This window comes from Dermochelys coriacea, chromosome 1 (genome assembly GCF_009764565.3).
Source record: "Dermochelys coriacea isolate rDerCor1 chromosome 1, rDerCor1.pri.v4, whole genome shotgun sequence".
In the NCBI taxonomy this organism is placed as follows: Eukaryota; Metazoa; Chordata; order Testudines; family Dermochelyidae; genus Dermochelys; species Dermochelys coriacea.
The window spans coordinates 51,242,024-51,259,346 of NC_050068.2; the positions used below are offsets into that span (position 1 = coordinate 51,242,024).

Sequence of the window (17,323 nt, forward strand, 5' to 3'; positions counted from 1 at the left end):
ACAATGTGATGTGTCCTCATTGTTGTTAGATTTGCAGGCACTAAGAACAATTCTGTAACATTATGAATCAAACAAAGACAGGTTAAAGAAATGAGTTCAGCATACCTTAGTATCATGTCCTTCATTCTGGCTTTCTGACATACGTTTTCAAAGCCAGCATTGCAAATTTGTTTTGATTTGTGGTAGATTAAGAGCTACAAAAACACACAAATAACCAGATCATCCATTGAGGCAAAGTGGCAAATTGTTCCTGAAAAGATCTTTTATTAAATTATGCTTTTGTATTAATCAGTATACCCAAACCTCTAACTTAAAAATGTACACTAACCTTATTCAGGAGACCAGTAGTGAACACCAGTCATGCAGTACCCATTGCAACAAAATTAATTACCATATCAGTTACTAAAAGTGATGACAAGACTCACTGCTCTCTGAAGGGGATGGGGGGGGGGAAGAGAGAGAAAGGGGGAGAGGAGAGAGGATTTCTGGAGATTATTAAGATGAAATCTCTTACCTGTTTTCCATCAAGTGTGTACAGGCGTTTAACCACTCCCGAATCCAGCTTGATGGCATCAGTTATATCAGTAAGAACCTGTTCAAATGAATGTGCGGTCTTCTTATTAAGCAGAATCCGGACTGCTTTACGTGGTTTCACACCACTCCTGATGATGGTGACCAGTTTAGGCCTAATGAAATCCTTATTTTCTCTTGCATCTGAAGGACTTCCTTTGGCAGTGGCAAGAGATGGCACCGTACGGGAAGTGGATGTTGTCTTAACATTCACTGACCAATTTGGGTTTACATTATTAGTGTACTCCAGTTTTTTGAAAGGTTCTATTGAACCACACACATAGCTTTCCCCTGAAGGGAAAAAAGAAAAAAAAAAAAAAGTAAAAGAAGTGTCAGACCAGCAAGTCAGACTAATGTAAAAAGATGTCTTACACAACTACGTCTTACTTTTGACCTGTCCTGTATCAATCATGTCTTTTCTCCCCTCTCATCCTCTCTGTTAAGAAGCTGCAGACCATAATATAGTCTTGGAAAGATGCACCTTGCCACCTACTCATAGCATTATACCAAGAAACTACATTGACACACTGGATTAAAGCAGCAGTTTTCTTATTTGCAAGTTCTTCAGACAGTTTTTTAAATATACTTTGAATACTCCATTTCTGCTGTTTAATATAGACATGCAATGATCAGAGTTCTCCAGCCCCCAATAGATTCTTCAGAGTGGTCCTCTGATTTCATGTATTCAAAGGATTTTCAGAGGCTCACAGTGCTGTACACAAAACATAGGTCTCACATACTTTTGAAGTAAAAGTACACAATAGTACTAGGAAAAATAATTGAGAAATAATGATATTTTCCATTAAATAAGTTTCATAGCATCTCAGGGTCAGAAGGGATCTCAGGAGGTCATGTAGTCCAATTCCCTGCTCAAAGGAGGGCCAACCCCCAATTTTTGCCCCAAATCCCTAAATTGCCCCCTCAAGGATTGAGCTCACAACCCTGGGTTTAGCAGGCCAATGCTCAAACCACTGAGCTATCCCTCCCCTCTCATAAAAGCTCAGCTCTATTCCCCCCCTGGGAAATGAACCCAGGCAGCTTGGGTGACAGCCAGCAATCCTGACCACTAGACCATATGGGACTCAGCACTTTAACTTAAAATTAATTTCATAGTGAATAATCAAAGGCTCATTTTTTAAACAAAGTTAAAACCTTAATTTAACAAATATGGAAAGAGTGAATTAAAAGTGACAGATGTCACAACGTTAAACTCTTCTGGCCCAAAAGTTATAAAGCTTAACTACAGTGTTAAAAAATTGATTAAGTTCAATGGAAACATTTCCATTAAAATACCATTACAATATTTTCTGTTTATAATTAAACATTTTCCCTGAAGCACAAATACTATCAGTGCATGAGCCAGAATGGATATGGGCTAGTGTCCTCAGTGCTGAAACTGAACTAAGTGCAAGAGGTAAAACCAAGAGAATTCACAGCTTATGTAGAGGAATAGAGAGGCTGGGAACAGTAAGATCAGATAAGCAGTAAGACCTGAGGCCTATGCCAGGATGGATCTGTGTGTTGCCCAACAGGTAACAATGAAAAGTTAAGCACTTGTTGAGGAGAGTGAGGTGAAGCCAGTGAAGGGACTCAGAAGGAGGCGGCAACAGCATCAGCAGAACAAATGAAGAAGATAATTTTAAAGGCCATTATGGAGGAAGGTGGATACAATGAGAGTGTGTCAGAAAGGCCAGCAAGAAGGAGATTACAGTAATCAAAATAAATGTCTTTTAAGGCGGCTGGATTGTCCCTTTAAATTGAACCATAAAATGCCAGGAGGGCAGGAGAAGGGAAACATTTAATCATATTTTATTCATGATGTAGATTCAAGTTTGCAAGAACATTTAAAATGTCATTGCAAAGCCTAGGTGTTAAGAAATGACTGACCAAAAACCCCCCACTTCTGCTACTTTTATAGGAGACAGAGTTAAGCTCTTCCTTTAATACAAACGTACATAGCTGGTAGCCTCAGAACAAAAGGGTTTAGCAATTAACTGTAGTAATGATCTAAAAGTGATCAAACAAGACACATTCTCTTTTATCAGTGTCCCTGACCAATATTTTTAGCACTAACTGTTCCATTGTTGGAAGGTCAAATACTATAAGTGCTCCCTCTTTGTGTAAAACACCTCATCCATAGATTTCAAGAATTTTAAAGTACAGCTATTAATATAATCAAAATTTCTTAAAGAGTGTTTTTACAGACATATGTTTTATGCAATAAGTCAATACACTGTGTAGACTGGATTTACTTCTAATATACAGGAACTGGTGTCAAGGTATTTTAGGCCCTCTTATATTAACAAAGCCACTTATTTCTGAGTATTCACAATCAATAGCAAATAGCGTGTGTCTACTTTGGTTTATTAAAATAGTTGACAGGCTTTTCTGACAGTTACAAGTTTACATTAAGACAGTGTTGTTGCAACACAGCAACTGACTGAGCAGTCACTGAATTAGAGGAATGGGTCTAGAAAAAAAAAATCCTATTTTAGAATGCTGTCATATTTCCAAGGGGCAGGCTACCTCCATTCTAGTTTACAGCTAAATATCAAGCTGGTTACTTAAATATATTATGTATTGTTACAGCTACTATTACCCCAAGACACAGACCATTAAATGTACTGAGCATGCTGGATTTTGCCCCTGTAATAAAGCCGGACTCACCCAGCGGCGCCTCCTGCTGGTTGTCCTCGGAAATTAGCGCGTCAGCCTTGGAGCGCCCTCTGACAATCCGCCTTACCACAGGCCCTAGTGCCTCCTCCCACTGCCCCCTAGCAGTAAACCCCAACAATCCCTGAGGGTCTCCCCTCCTGAGGAACCCCCACCTCGCCTCAGTCTTAGCTACTGCCAGTCATCGCTTAGCCCCGCTCCCTGGGGCGGACTGCAGCGTATCAGCCACTCAACACAGGCGAGGGGGTTTGGACCTGCTGCCTCTGTCTACCCATGGGCTGCCCCCTTGCAACTCCAGTACCTAATAGGCCTTAATCTAGGCCTCGCAGCCTGGGGGTTTCCAGGCCAGAACTCCCCTGGCCTTTCCCCCTCAGCCCTGCCCCAATCTATGTATTTCCTCAGGTCCCTATAGCCAGGCCCTTCCCTCTCTGAATGCAGAGAGAGACTAGCTAAGTTTTAGCCTAGCAGCCCCTTTATAGGCCCAGCTGCAGCCTGATTGGGGCGTGGCCCAGCCCAGCTGCAGCCATTTCCCAATAAGCCTAGCTTTTCTTGCCCTCAGTCCTGGCTCTCTCCCAGGGCTGGCTTTTAAGCCGCACGGGGCAGGAGTGGGTAACCACCCTGCTACAGCCTGCTTTTTCCCCAAAAAAGCTTTGGGTAGCCCACTCTGCATGAGCTGCATAACTGGGTCCCTACTGAATAGCACCAGATGACTGATCATGTCATACTGCAAACAAGTATTGACTCTCGATTATAGCATTAGTAGCTATTTATAAAACAAAAAACAAAACAAGAGTGAGAAAGCAGTCACTGATTTTGCTGGCTTGTATGCCAGAATTTCCCCAGCAATTTTAGCTACCAGTTTTACTGCAGCATTGCACCAAACAGTGATATCATCTTTCTACTAAGGTACTCTTTTCCTAAAGGGGAACCACCTAGATTTCAACTTGCTCTACCTAAACTGGACCATTATTTTAATGGCTTTTTGTTTGTTTTAAAGAGGAGGACGAAGACTAGATACATGTTATTTTTAAGTAGTCTTAAAGTTGTGATGCAACAGGGTAAGTTTCCAATAGCAAAGTAAAAATATATCATTTACCATAGAACAACTCCAGGGAAGTCAGTTTGCAACCATGGGAGTCACACATATATGTTCCCAAAGGGTACTGAATTAAATGTTTGAGAAGTGTTTTGTATTTGTTCTGTCCTAAGTAAACTACACCCTGATTTAGTGATTTATAGTGATGCATATATATGAGTTTTTAAACACTGAGGCCCCAATTCAGGAAAGCATCCTTATTCATGGAAGCACTTAAGAACATGTTTACCTTTCCTGAATCAGGACCCTAATTGACAGTTGTCAGAAAGTTCAAAGTTAAGACTAATCCTCCAATCTTAATTGCCTTTGTGATAACAGAAGCCAGTCACAATGCAAAGAGTATCCACCTTAATTTTGTTTCCTGTTATAAAAATCTTTTTCCCCCCCTTAGAAGGTAAATTAAAGGTAAATAAAAAGAAACAAAAGCCTTTCCATGACTAACATGGAGTGCTGGAATTTTGTCAGTGCTCAGAGATTGGATTATGGATCCTATCAGGAGATTCAGCATCTCTCTTCTACTCTATACTGGTAGCCACAGAACAAGAGAGTTATTTTAGTTAAGGTTCACTCACAATTGCTACAAGGCAAGTGTAGACATTTACCCATAGTTTAAATAAGAGCCTCAGTCCCTTAGAGGAAGTTCCTTAAGTTGGGGCTTGGATAAGGATTCAGTCCGAACAAGACTGAAGAGCTTTGGAGAAGGAAGGGAGAGACAGAGGTGTTTGGAAGCAATCCAATCTTTCAACTTGGACTTTGTCAGTCAAAGATCACAATCAGGGGAGTTGTGCTGGAATTTCAGGTGCTTCACCATGTCCAGGTAGCAGCAGTGCCTGGGACGCCCATTAATAGCCATAAGGTTGCAGTCACTCTTTCCCCTTTTATGGGGGACAGGGACAGTGGTTCTAATTTGGTAAGGGCCAACAGCAAATGACTACCAGACCCCAGAACAAAAGGGAAGCAGAGAGGAAATGTTTGCAAGAGATGTCTCAGAGGCACAATGTCTCATAGGGGCTACTCCAGAGGTTATAAAGCTGAAGTACTATGACTTGCTTAGGATTGTGCTTAAAAAGACACAATCTAGCCCTAATCATACACCCTGGCTATATGACAACTGAGGGAGCAGTGAAGGAAATTGTAGCCATCAGCAAGCATTTGTAGGGTGTCAAAACAAAGAGGGTAAAACCTACATCGATACAAAATTAAGACAGACAGAACTAAAGTAATGAGTAAGCATGCTGAATAACAGGAAAGGTATGAGAGACTGTGGAACAGCTTCCCAAGGGAAGTGATTGCACCATGAAATGCTCATTCATCTGTCACTGATCAAGCCTCAACTATAGATTTTACAGTATCAACAGCCACTAAAATAAAGAACGGGGACTTTCCGCTGCTTGAAACATTTGATAGGGAACTGGTAAAATATAACATTAGGATTAACACTGACTTCCATCCCTCTCCCTCAGAGATAGGATTAGATGGGTTAAAAAAAAAAGTGGGTGATATTTTATGTACAATTTACTTATTGGCTCAATACTACACAAGCTAACACTTGTTACAAATTCTGAGAGTGCTCAACATTTAAACTAATGTGCTGTTATGCTATTCCAAGTACAATAAAAATCTTAATATTCAAAGCCATAGAAGACAGCAATCTTTAAAAAGAAAGAAACTTAAGCCTGGCCTATGCCTGAAGAAAAAGTTACCCATTGGACTGGTCTACACTTACATTTGCCAGCAAAGGTAATTTTTCCAGTGCAGAACTGGTCTTGTATGATATGCGGTGCTTGTTTTCTTTAAAAGATCTGTAAAAGATGGCCACTAAGAGGCAAAATATCTGCTAGGAGGAGGTAGCATTAATTCTTTATGTGAACATTCTAAGAAAAGGAGCAAAGTTGCATTTTAGTTGCCCTTTTGTCTTTTCTAGTACGTTAATATTCTTTTGACTATCGTGTCCATTATCCTGCTCATCAAGCTTTTAACTGCGTGGAGTTAAGGACTAGAGATAGAGCCTGGTCCTTTTCCTAGCCTGAGATACTGCAGAGGGTCTTACAGGGGAGCTTCCTGGCCCTTGTGGTTGGACAAGGCCAGAAGAGGGTAAATTAGCTGGTGGCTAAGTTATGTGCGTGGGAAAAGTTGATGGTTGCCAGTCATGAAATTGCATGTTCAGCATCTGAGGAATGGGGAGTGGATAGGATTATAGCTGCTGTTAGGGATGGAACTGTTAGCCATATGTGAAGCCAGCAGGGATTTTGAGGCACGGGTGGCAGTGGCAGCCAAACAAATTGCTAGTGCCTCCTGGCAGCAGATGCCCAATGCAAGTATTGATCAACAAAGGGTGTGGTTCCAGAATAAAACAGAATTGGAGGTAGATTAATGGAAGGCATCTCCTAAAAATATGGAGAATGAGGCTGGATCTCCTAAAGTCTGGTACAGGGAGGAGACAGCTGCCTTTTCGTCATCCCCTTAGCCCTCATGTGGGGGGAAGGCAATAGAGTCTCAGGATAATTGGGTGGAGGAATGATGGTAGCCCTCCACTAGGTGGCATGGACTACAAAGAAAGGAGGACAACCAAATATTAAAGGTTGCAGATGCTCAAAGCCCTGATTCCACAAACATTTACACATATGCTTAATTATACTCATGGGTGTAGTCCCATTAAAGCCCTCAGCACTATCTACAGGTGTTCAGAATGCCACTGCAAAGATCACTTTCCTAGCCTGTTGCTTTGGCCATGTCACCCCTCTATCTCATCAAACATAAGCTATTTGTCTTCACTCTCAAGGCCTTCACAGCTCATCTCTCACACTCTACTGAAGTGGGAGCTTCTGCTTCCAAGCAGTCCATGATGCCAGCCTCTATTGCCCACTTACCAAACAAGCACCTTCCTTCTTTCTTCCACACTGCTCCCCATGCTTGTGGGGAGCTCCCCAGAACTGTGCACAAAGCTACCTCATTACTTTCCTTCCAAACCCTCCTTTGATGTGAGGCCTACCAAAAAGTTTCACAACTATTAGGACACTTGTGAACTGATACTTGTCTCATTGTTTTCTTGTACTCCTTTGTCTCCATTCATCTGTTGGATCTTGTTTTATACTTAGATTATAAAGTCTTTGGGCCAGGGGCTGTCTTTTTGTTCTGTGTTGTATAGCACCTAGCACAATGGGGTCCTGGTGAATGACTAGGGCTTGTAGGCACTATGGGAATACAAATAAAATAAGCACAATCATGGCCATAGAGTTCATGGTTTATTTCTTTTTTGTAATTGGACTATTACCACACGAGTTAAGGTTGAGGAATATATAACCCCTGTTTTAAAGTTTTCATGCTTAATCCAATCTATTATTGTTCTTAGTCAAGATGTACAGTAACAGTTCTTAAGGCTAGGAACTGCTAGTCCGCATTTCTCTTGGGTTTAACTAATATACTCTTATGAATCCCTAGGATTTATATGGAAAAGCAAGATAAATTGATCATTTGCCAATTCCTGAGAGTTGCATATGGAATAGATAACTTAGTCTTGCCACATCTCTATGATCAGGCAGTCTTTGCAATATGTAGTTTATGGATTTCATTTGTATCAGGAGGAATGAAAAAGACTTCATCTTTTGGAACCCAAATCCATGTATAGTAAGTCAAGGTTCAGAAGCTATTTACAACATTAGATTTGACAGCAGAAAGTAAATCTGAAAGCCATTACAGTCCTTCATTTGGCTGAAGTGAAAGGAGAAGGGAAGGTAGCAAATTATGGGGACATTAAAGATCTGTGCACCTTTCCTTAGCAAAACCAAATGCATTTTCCATATGACAGGTCTTCTTGCCAAAGAAATCTGAGTTGAATTTTTCAAAGTAGTCCAGTAGATTTTAATTAATGGAAGATGCATCTAAGACTCCTGAAGTGTTTTTTTTTTTTTGGGGGGGGGGGGGGTGGAGGAGAGGGAGAGAAGACTGGAATTAGGCTTCCTGCATACCAACAAAGAACACTGCTGATGCAAAGCAGCCAATTTTCATCCTATTTGTTCCTTCAGGACTGCCTCCCACACAGCTCCATTATAGCCACAACCTTACCACCAAAAGTGTCTCTCCCCAGAGCCTGTCAACACCTCTCATGAGTGATCCTAGGAAAACAGACAAAATCCTCCCTCGCCCTACTCCTACAGGAAGGATGCAGCATTCTCCTCAGTGGAGAGGGAAGAATGAGAAAAGATCGAACCCTGAATTTCAGAATGAACCATCACTAGTTAAAGGGCGTGCATGTAAGGGCATGTCTACATTTACAGTGCAGCAGTGGCACAGCTGTACTGGCGTAGTTGTGTTGCTGCAGTGCATGTGGTAAAGACGCTCTATGGAGGTGAGAACCCTCCCATCAGCATTAAAAAAAAACCCACCAACCCACCTCTCACGAGTGTCAGAAGCTAGAGTCAGTGGGAGAAGCTCCCACCAACCTAGTACTGTGCACACTAGCACTTACTCCAGCTTAATTTATGTTGCTCAATGGGGTGTAATAGTCACACCCCTGAGTGATGCAAGTTTTGCCAACATAAGTGGCAGTGTAGACATAGCCTTAGAATGTCTCATCAAAAAGAAAGGAAGATATCTGAATGAGAAAGATCTCATGAAGTTAGTACATATAGTGAGAGAGCATTAGTCTAATCATAAACACAAAGCAACACTTGATATTTTAACAGCCTGAACAGAAATGTAAATGGGGAGCTGGCAAAGCCAAGTGATTTTCCAGCTCTTTAAACAAAAAGCAGAAGCTGCAAGCTAATTATTGCTGTTATAAACTAGCAAAGTCTGTTAAATTTAAAAACAAAAAAGGAGGTTTAAAATTTAAAAAAAAAAAACCTCTTTCCATTAACAGCCAGTGGGTGAATCTGTACTCTGCATTGTTCTGATTGGCTTGTAAATCTCCAAAGTATTCCATTTTGCAGTTTTATACAAGTATGTACACACAGCACCAGATCTCAAGAACAGACCAACTGTTTTTGGGTGGAGTAAGCACGTAATTTTTAATTATGCACAAAGATTTACTCCTTTCAGTCCTACAAATGGGAAATAGGAATATACACTTTAGATTAGAGTATTACACCAACACTGGGTAGAGGGGCAGGCACAGGAAGAGAAGACATTTGGTTTGCCTACCCCAAATATTCTTTTTTTTTCCTTCTCCCCACCCCCACCAATCAATAACATATACATTATTTCATAGGTTGGCAATAACTGATAAATTAATAGATAAGCACATCAGCTGATCAGGTTAATATTTGCAAGGTAATTTGATTTTAATATACCCTCTGCATCATGATCTCTGCCCTTGGTAGCTGGCTTTTGCACAGGTTTTTAGCTGTCAGACAGTTACCATTTATATTAGGGACATTTGCTTCCTGGTGAAGAGCTCAATTAATTATTTATTTAAAGGAAAGAAAAGCATGGCCCTGGAATGGATAGCAATGGCTATTTCTTTCATCATCCTCCTGGCAGTTACACTCCCCCCTCCAGCCTAATATAAATACTGCACAGGTCTACTATTGTCCAATCTGAAACACAAACCAAAAAGTTATGGGCTTGAACCTGCAATCCTTTACTTATGAGAGCAGTCCCACTGACACTCAAGCACCTTTACACGGTCTTTCATTCTGCCTCCTACGCAGGGAGGAGCTCTGTAAAAAAATTCCTCCTTCATCACTTTGTCCTCTTTCAAACCCTTCCTTAAGGCCTCTCTGCTGTGATGCCTTCAAAAACCCCTTAATAACAGCTAAGTATGGCATGTGCTGAGATTGCTTTGTTATGCCAAATACATTGTTTATTAGGATCTTCTTTCTCTCCCCATATTAGTTTTTCTCCACCTGTTCCCCTGTCATCATCATATGCTAAAATGGTTAGTTCTGTGTCACAAGGATGTTTAAAAAAAAAAAGCCACACAAGTGCAGGGTACAGCACTTAGTACCTCATTGGGGCCTCTAGTCATTGTAGCAATACAAATAAATACCTCCTTAAATCAATGGGACTACTCACATTAGTAAGGGTTAATAGGTCAGGACCAAATTTGCAGGGTTACTCAAGGTATTCTTGTTTAAGGGTAGAATAGTACTTAAAAATCTGGAGGACTCTTCTTCCCTTCTACTCACAGTTACCTTTAAATTTTGCCAAAATACTTGCACACAGTTAAGGCCACGGGCTGGGCTGACAGCAGGTCTCATGGCTGGGGATTAAATTCCATTTTATCCTTTCCTCTGTAAAGCTAGTACACTCCAGAACTACAACTAGAGCTCCATTCCACTTGACTAGGAAGAAAGTTAGATGCCAGGTAGACTGTTTCTTTATTCTACTCTAAGAACTGCTCTCTCTGTATGGAGAAAGAAGCCAAAGGCAAGCCAGCAGGTATCTTGGAGGCAGTGTACTGCACTCGAGGTGAGGGAGCCCTGGTTTAGAACACTACTCTGAATTTGGAGCTCCCTAGCACTAGGGAACAATGTGTATTCTACAGGTAATGGGTCTGATATCACCACTGCATTGTAGGGAGAAATAAAATGGTTCAGACAATGGGCCCTGACTGAAGAGTGATATTAGCCTTTATCATACAGTCTACTTTTACTTCTGTTAAATAACTGGAGTTACTCTCCACTCACATAAGGCAAGATATTTATTAGAGAGGAACAACTAGAGGTCTTTACTATGAAGCGATACAAATTCTTTAAAGCCCATCAGTACTGGCCTTTAGTATCACTGAGGACATCTGTTGTTGTAACAAGTAGATAAATAAGGGTACCATTGGCTTGATCTAGTTTAGTTTCACAACCCGTCTGCAAGGTTTTAACATGCAATTAGAAACTGTCAAAATAAGAGAGTTCTGAAATTTAGGAGGGCTACCATGAAGGGAGGAGAAAGGGAAAGAGAAAGGTCACCACTTTCAGAAAGGAATATTTCAGAGTAGCAGCCGTGTTAGTCTGTATTCGCAAAAAGAAAAGGAGTACTTGTGGCACCTTAGAGACTAACAAATTTATTAGAGCATAAGTTTTTGTGAGCTATAGAACCCATGGTCCTGAAAGGAGACAAATAGCTTCCTCTTTAAGTGCAACTGGACAGTAATGCTTTTCAAGCTATGTTTGAGATGTACGTTCTCTCCCATAAGAAAAGAAAACCCTATATGATAATCTGAGCCACAATGCTATGTACTCCTCATATTTGTGGAAAGTTTGTCATGAAGAAGCTCACAACATATTTGAAATATTAGGCATGCATTATGCAAACATAACACTAGTAAAGTAAAGTAGTGATACAGACAGGAACTTTACACCCTGCCTTTCTTAAATATTCACCTTCCACTAGCTGGTCCAAGGTGGAAATCTTCTTGGCACCATCAATGGTGTAGATTGTTCTCACGCCCTGGGGCAGATTCACGTTATCAGACAGAGTTCGGGTCAGATCAGCCAACAGGGCCTCAAAAGATCTAAATCGGTCAGGGGAGATGGCATAGACAATCCCTTTGAAATACCGGTCTCCATTGCGATAGAAGCGAACTTTCTTGGCTTTTTTCTCAGAACTGAGGGTTTGTAGAGTGCGGGTTCGGTAAAAGCTGCAGTGGGCACTGTGGGTAGGGCTAGGCAGACCATTTACCCGTGACCCTCTGCCATATCGCTGTGCTTTATCACGCTCATCGAAGTGTTCTAGCTCCATGTCTCTTCCAAAGGACATCTTTGATGGTAAATCTGGGATGAGAAAGAAAGAATTCAATGGATAAAGTATTTTTATAACTCCAGTTAGAACTCATAAGAATTCAGTGTACAGATAAAACACTACAGGAGACTCTCCTGTAGAGTGATCAAGGTTTATCAATTAAACCTGCTACATTTTTTTTTAAAACCATAACCATACAGCACATGGAAAAAACTTGTTCACCAAATAGTAGAATGTGTAACCTAACTGCTATCTTTATACTATACCAAGAAGCAAACCATCATCACCACACAAAAAAAAAGCCTTTGATCAAAAACTAAGGAGACACACAATGCCTATGTGACATTAATATATGGTACAAAGTTCAGCTGCTCTTCTTCCCAGTAGCTCAACTGGTTTTAGCTAGTCTTGCACCCAAGTGAAGCTTCCCATCCTATTAAAAGAGACAACCAAACTACTCATGCTCTCAGCATTGCTCATTCCAAATCTGACCACAAAGAAGTTGCCACTTAGTAGATTATATTTACTGCCAGCCAATGTGACACAACCAATTAAGAACATTTCAGGGGAAGCAGTCATGTAGATTGGCAACAGAAATTAGGACTATTAATATAAGTGAGCTGACTGTGATGACTTTTTCATAAATGAAAAAGTCTTGCTCCAGACAGCCATTACATCTCACCTCACCCCACGTTCTACACTAGACTGACTGGAGTTAACACCACTCCCAAACCTTTAGCACACAGTGAACAGGTGGAGGTACTCAATTCCCACAGAACAAACAGACATGGTTAGCAGGCACTCCTGAAACTAGTATCATCCACTGAGCAAACTACCTTACAGAATATACAAAGAAAGGAGTAAAACAGTAAATATCCTTATCCTAGTGTTAATAATTTGTCATCCCCGATAATTTTTCCTGGTGAAAAATCTGTAACGCCAATTGGAATAAATCACTAACTGATTGATGACTTCAGAAACACTGAATGAATTAGCAACTGATGCCAAACACCTGAGACAACCACAAATAAGGCTCCAGGATGACTGGGTTCTTAACTGAATGATTCCAACTTTTTAATATAGCACATATCTTGAAAAAGGGAAGTGAGTGCTACACATTCCCTTACATATAAATAAAATGGCTAAGATCTTCAAGGTGTGTATATTTATATATATTATATAAAAAAACCCAAAAATCCTGAACTAATCTTGTTAAAAACATATGTTACTACAACTGTTGAGTCAGTTTTCATCTCTATATAAATAATCCTTCCATTTTGTTTGGTTTGTTATTTTAAACAAATAGACTAGTCTTGTTTTAAGAGCCACCCTAGACTTGTAGTAAAAGTTGTCTGCAGAACACAAAGCAAAGCACTGTACATTTATTTATAGCACAGATTCACAGACCTAATTTAGAAGGGTGCTCTGTCACAGTTCCCAATAAAAAGGAAAAAAAAAACAAGATAGAAAGCACCAGCTTCATTACCACTAATCATTAAATGACAGTTACAAAACAAATCAACAACAGAGAAATAGTTCAATATGACAGATATGGACCGATACCATTTTGTTTATACCAGTATATGTTAAAGTGAATAGTGTGCCCCAGTGCCCAACTCTCAAGCATGCAAGTAGGTCCCTCCCAAGTTCAAAGGACTATTCATATGTTTAAACTAAACATGTACCAAAACCAATGCAAGATCAGGGTCCTTGTGGAGATTATTAATTCAAATTTGGTTAGAGCTGGACTCATTTTATTATCCAAACATGGAATCCTGGTTATATTTACATACTTTGCCTTGCATCTGCATATGAAGATTTGCTATACTACAAAAAAAAAAAAAAAAAAAAAAAAAACCACCCTTCCTCCCCACCTCACACACTATGGAAAACACCTTTCTAGACCAAAAAGAAAAGGAGTACTTGTGGCACCTTAGAGACTAACAAATTTATTAGAGCATAAGCTTTCGTGAGCTACAGCTCACTTCATCGGATGCATTTGGTGGCACCAAATGCATCCGATGAAGTGAGCTGTAGCTCACGAAAGCTTATGCTCTAATAAATTTGTTAGTCTCTAAGGTGCCACAAGTACTCCTTTTCTTTTTGCAAATACAGACTAACACAGCTGCTACTCTGAAACCTTTCTAGACCAGTCCCTCTGCCCCCACCCTGACAAAACTTCAGTTCAAAGAACAGCAACGTTCTCTCTGGACCAGCACTTCAGTGTCACCCCATTATACTGAGAATGATAAAAGTTTACATTATTTAAAGGGGCACTATCAGGTCAATATAGACCCAAGATTATGTTTTGATGTGTGGGGGGTTTTTAAGTTGTTATTCCAATAAAAGCCATTTATTGGGATTTAAACATCCCCTTAAAGAGCTCATCAGTTTCACTTCCAAAGTGTGGTCTTTGTGTTGGGAGAACAAAAAACCAACCAAAAAACCCCCTCAACATCTACTGTGGTTTCATTGTTCAAACCAAGTCAAATTAAAGAAAAAAAATACATATACATATACACATACACACACACCCCTCCCTTCCATGTAAAAGAAGCATCTCAAAATTTTCATTTTTAGTAATCTCAGGTCTTAGTAGATAGTATGAGGAATGATCCATACTTTCACAAATGATTTTTGCCTCAAATTAAACCCCTTTAAAAGGGAAATAAGATTCTCCCTAGAACAATGTGCTTCTGCCATTCACACTTCAGTGTGTTCACATCAGATAGCCAGACTAAGACAATGAAATTCTAGACAATTATTTGGTTTGATCAGATGTTACTATATAAAAAGGCACAGGCCCCACAGTTCATACCACATGCATGTGTTAAAGGCAGATTGTGTGTCTGTGTTTGTGTGTGTATATATACATATACATACACACACTGTAGTTGTGAGCGGGTGATTACATAAAACACTCAGACCCAAATACACACACCGACACAATAAAGATTATTGAATAAAGGCTGAAACAGAGAGTGGATTTTCTAATGATTTCCTCAGTTCAATCTGATGTGGGTCATAATGATTTCAAAAAAGATGTCAGGTTTCAGAGTAGCAGCCGTGTTAGTCTGTATTCGCAAAAAGAAAAGGAGCACTTGTGGCACCTTAGAGACTAACCAATTTATTAGAGCATAAGCTTTCGTGAACTACAGCTCACTTAGCTCACAAAAGCTTATGCTCTAATAAATTGGTTAGTCTCTAAGGTGCCACAAGTACTCCTTTTCTTTTTGCAAAAAAATGTATTCTTCTGAGGTGACACAAAACGTGTCTGAAATGCAGCTAAGCCAGCTGAACCCTCTATTCATGAGCCATATTGTGCCATCAGTTTTTAAACAGGAAGCTCTGCTTAAAAAACTGATGGCATGATTTGGCCCCATGGGAAGAGAGAAAAAATACATTTTCCATAACGGTCCACACGTTTTCCAACACTGCAGGTATAATTATGTAATTGGCTTCTCCAAAATCAGAGAGAAAAAAATCGCCAGAGCTAAGCAGCAAGGTGCACTATAAATGACCAAAATGGAATTTAACAGCAGACTATAGAGTCGGTGAATACTTAGTCACCTCTTAAAAAGGGAGGGAGAGAGAAAAGCAGAGCATGCTCGTCATATAGCTGGTTTGCTCCACAGCGGAATCGGTCACCCAATGTCAGACCATCTCTCAAACAGAGAGAGGATCCTCCTCACAACCTCTGCCACACACCACACAGCAAAACAAAACAAAACAACCCAAAAACAAAAAAAAAAAAACAAAAAAAAGGGGGGGGGCCAAGTACGCAGCACCAGCTACAGCAAGGGAAAGCGGGGGGAACGTAGAGCCTAGCCACCATGCTACCCTAAGATTCAGCCACCCCAAAAATCAGAGACCCAGACAAAAGGGGCAGGTGCACACACGCAGTAGGGCGGCTAGAAAGGTCCATTACAGCGTTCCGGGAAAAGCCTGGCGAGGCTCACCCCAGCACGCGCCGGAATGGAGCTGGCAAGAGGAATCGTCTTTGGCTTGGTAGATCAAAACACTTACCTATTTCGGGGGAGGGGCGGAGTGGAAGCGCCTCTGCCCCAAACCTAAGTTGGGCGGGCGGGCGGGCGGTTGGTTGCGAAGGGGGTGCTGGGTTTCCGCGGAAAGAGCTCAGCTCAACCGTCCCCCCCCCCTCTTTCTCCTCCCCCCCCCCACCACCCTGCTTTGATTGCAACTGGGGCCGCGAGGAGCGGCTTGGACGCCTTTTGTGATGCGTCTTCTGGAGCCCCGGCTGGCCGGTGCTGCGGGCGAGGCTGGGCGGCAGCTGCTTCGCCTTTCTTCTCCCGTCTGCTGCTGATTGCGGCGATTTGCATTAGCCCGTCCCTCACTGGGATGCTGCTCTTCGCGCCAGCCTCTCGCCGGCTCTCTCTCTCCAGAGGGCGGCGCCGGGGGGGAATAATGGGCTCGGCCGCTCCGGGCTACCTCCACGCCCCGCCTACCCCGCCGGGCTCTTCTCCTCTGCCCGCCTTGGCGCCCGGTCCTCCTGCCTAGGCGGGGCGGAGGAGAAAGGGGCGCTGCTCCTCTTGCTTAGTGCCTCTCGTGTGCATCCGAAACGGGGGGCGGGGGCGGGGGCGGGGCGGGGGGAGGAAATCCGTCAGTCAGTCAGTCAAAACGTGAAGTGGCCCCGGCCCCCGTTAGTTTCCACTGCCCCACAAATCCCTGTCAGTGCCCGGCCCGGCTGAGGGGCAGCTGCTGCGGGGCATGCGCCACTGCGCTGAGCTGAAGCAGGATGCCTGCCCGCCATCCGCTGCGCATCACTGGCTGCTGATGGCAAGATACAGGCCAGTTGGGTAAGCGTGCACCCAACCTTCAAGCCAGTCGGGCCTCGGGTGTGCGCGGTGCTGATCGGCCCGTTAACGATTGGCTCGCTCTCTCTTAGTGCGTGTCTGTGCAGTATGGAAACATCCTACTCTATTGCCTGCATCGTGTGCAAAGGTTCCCTTCCCGCTTTCCCACCCCACCTTATGTATTAGCACGGCACAAGACACATGCTAGGCTATTTACCTCAAGGCTCCTCTACACTGTGGCTGAGATTTTCAAAACTGTGTGAGAGATTTCCAAGCCAAATCTCCTTCAAATTACTGGGAATTGGGCATGCAAATTCCCTGGGTAGCTTTGAAAAATCGCAGTCTACATATTTAACCCGGCCAGTGCAGGGGTGTCTGGCATAGTTAGGAACTGGCTGTATTGCAAAACAGTGTTTGGTTTGTAGAGTGGTCAGTGTTACAGGGCTAGCTGCACCTCTGCCCCTGTCTGGTCTCTGAGTGCACCCCTGTCAGGTGA

The 17,323-nt window shown here is 42.0% G+C and overlaps 1 protein-coding gene across 8 annotated transcripts in view; it reads right to left on the reverse strand.

Moving 5' to 3' along the window:
• The window catches only part of DCLK1 (doublecortin like kinase 1), a 339,739-nt gene extending 323,147 nt beyond the window's left edge, over window positions 1-16,592 (reverse strand). For 2 of the 8 annotated variants that reach the window (XM_038420320.2, XM_038420327.2), the window contains exons 1-3: window positions 16,043-16,592; window positions 11,659-12,048; window positions 515-861 (exon numbers count right to left, since the gene is read on the reverse strand). In XM_038420320.2, the coding sequence (XP_038276248.1) occupies window positions 515-861; window positions 11,659-12,034 (723 nt within the window). In that variant the 5' untranslated portion in view covers window positions 12,035-12,048; window positions 16,043-16,592. Of the gene's footprint in view, window positions 1-514; window positions 862-11,658; window positions 12,049-12,346; window positions 12,480-12,543; window positions 12,576-16,042 lie in introns of those variants that run through there. The other 6 variants (XM_038420294.2, XM_038420284.2, XM_043504404.1 and 3 more) reach the window with 6 other exon arrangements.
• Between the last annotated feature and the right edge of the window lie 731 nt (window positions 16,593-17,323).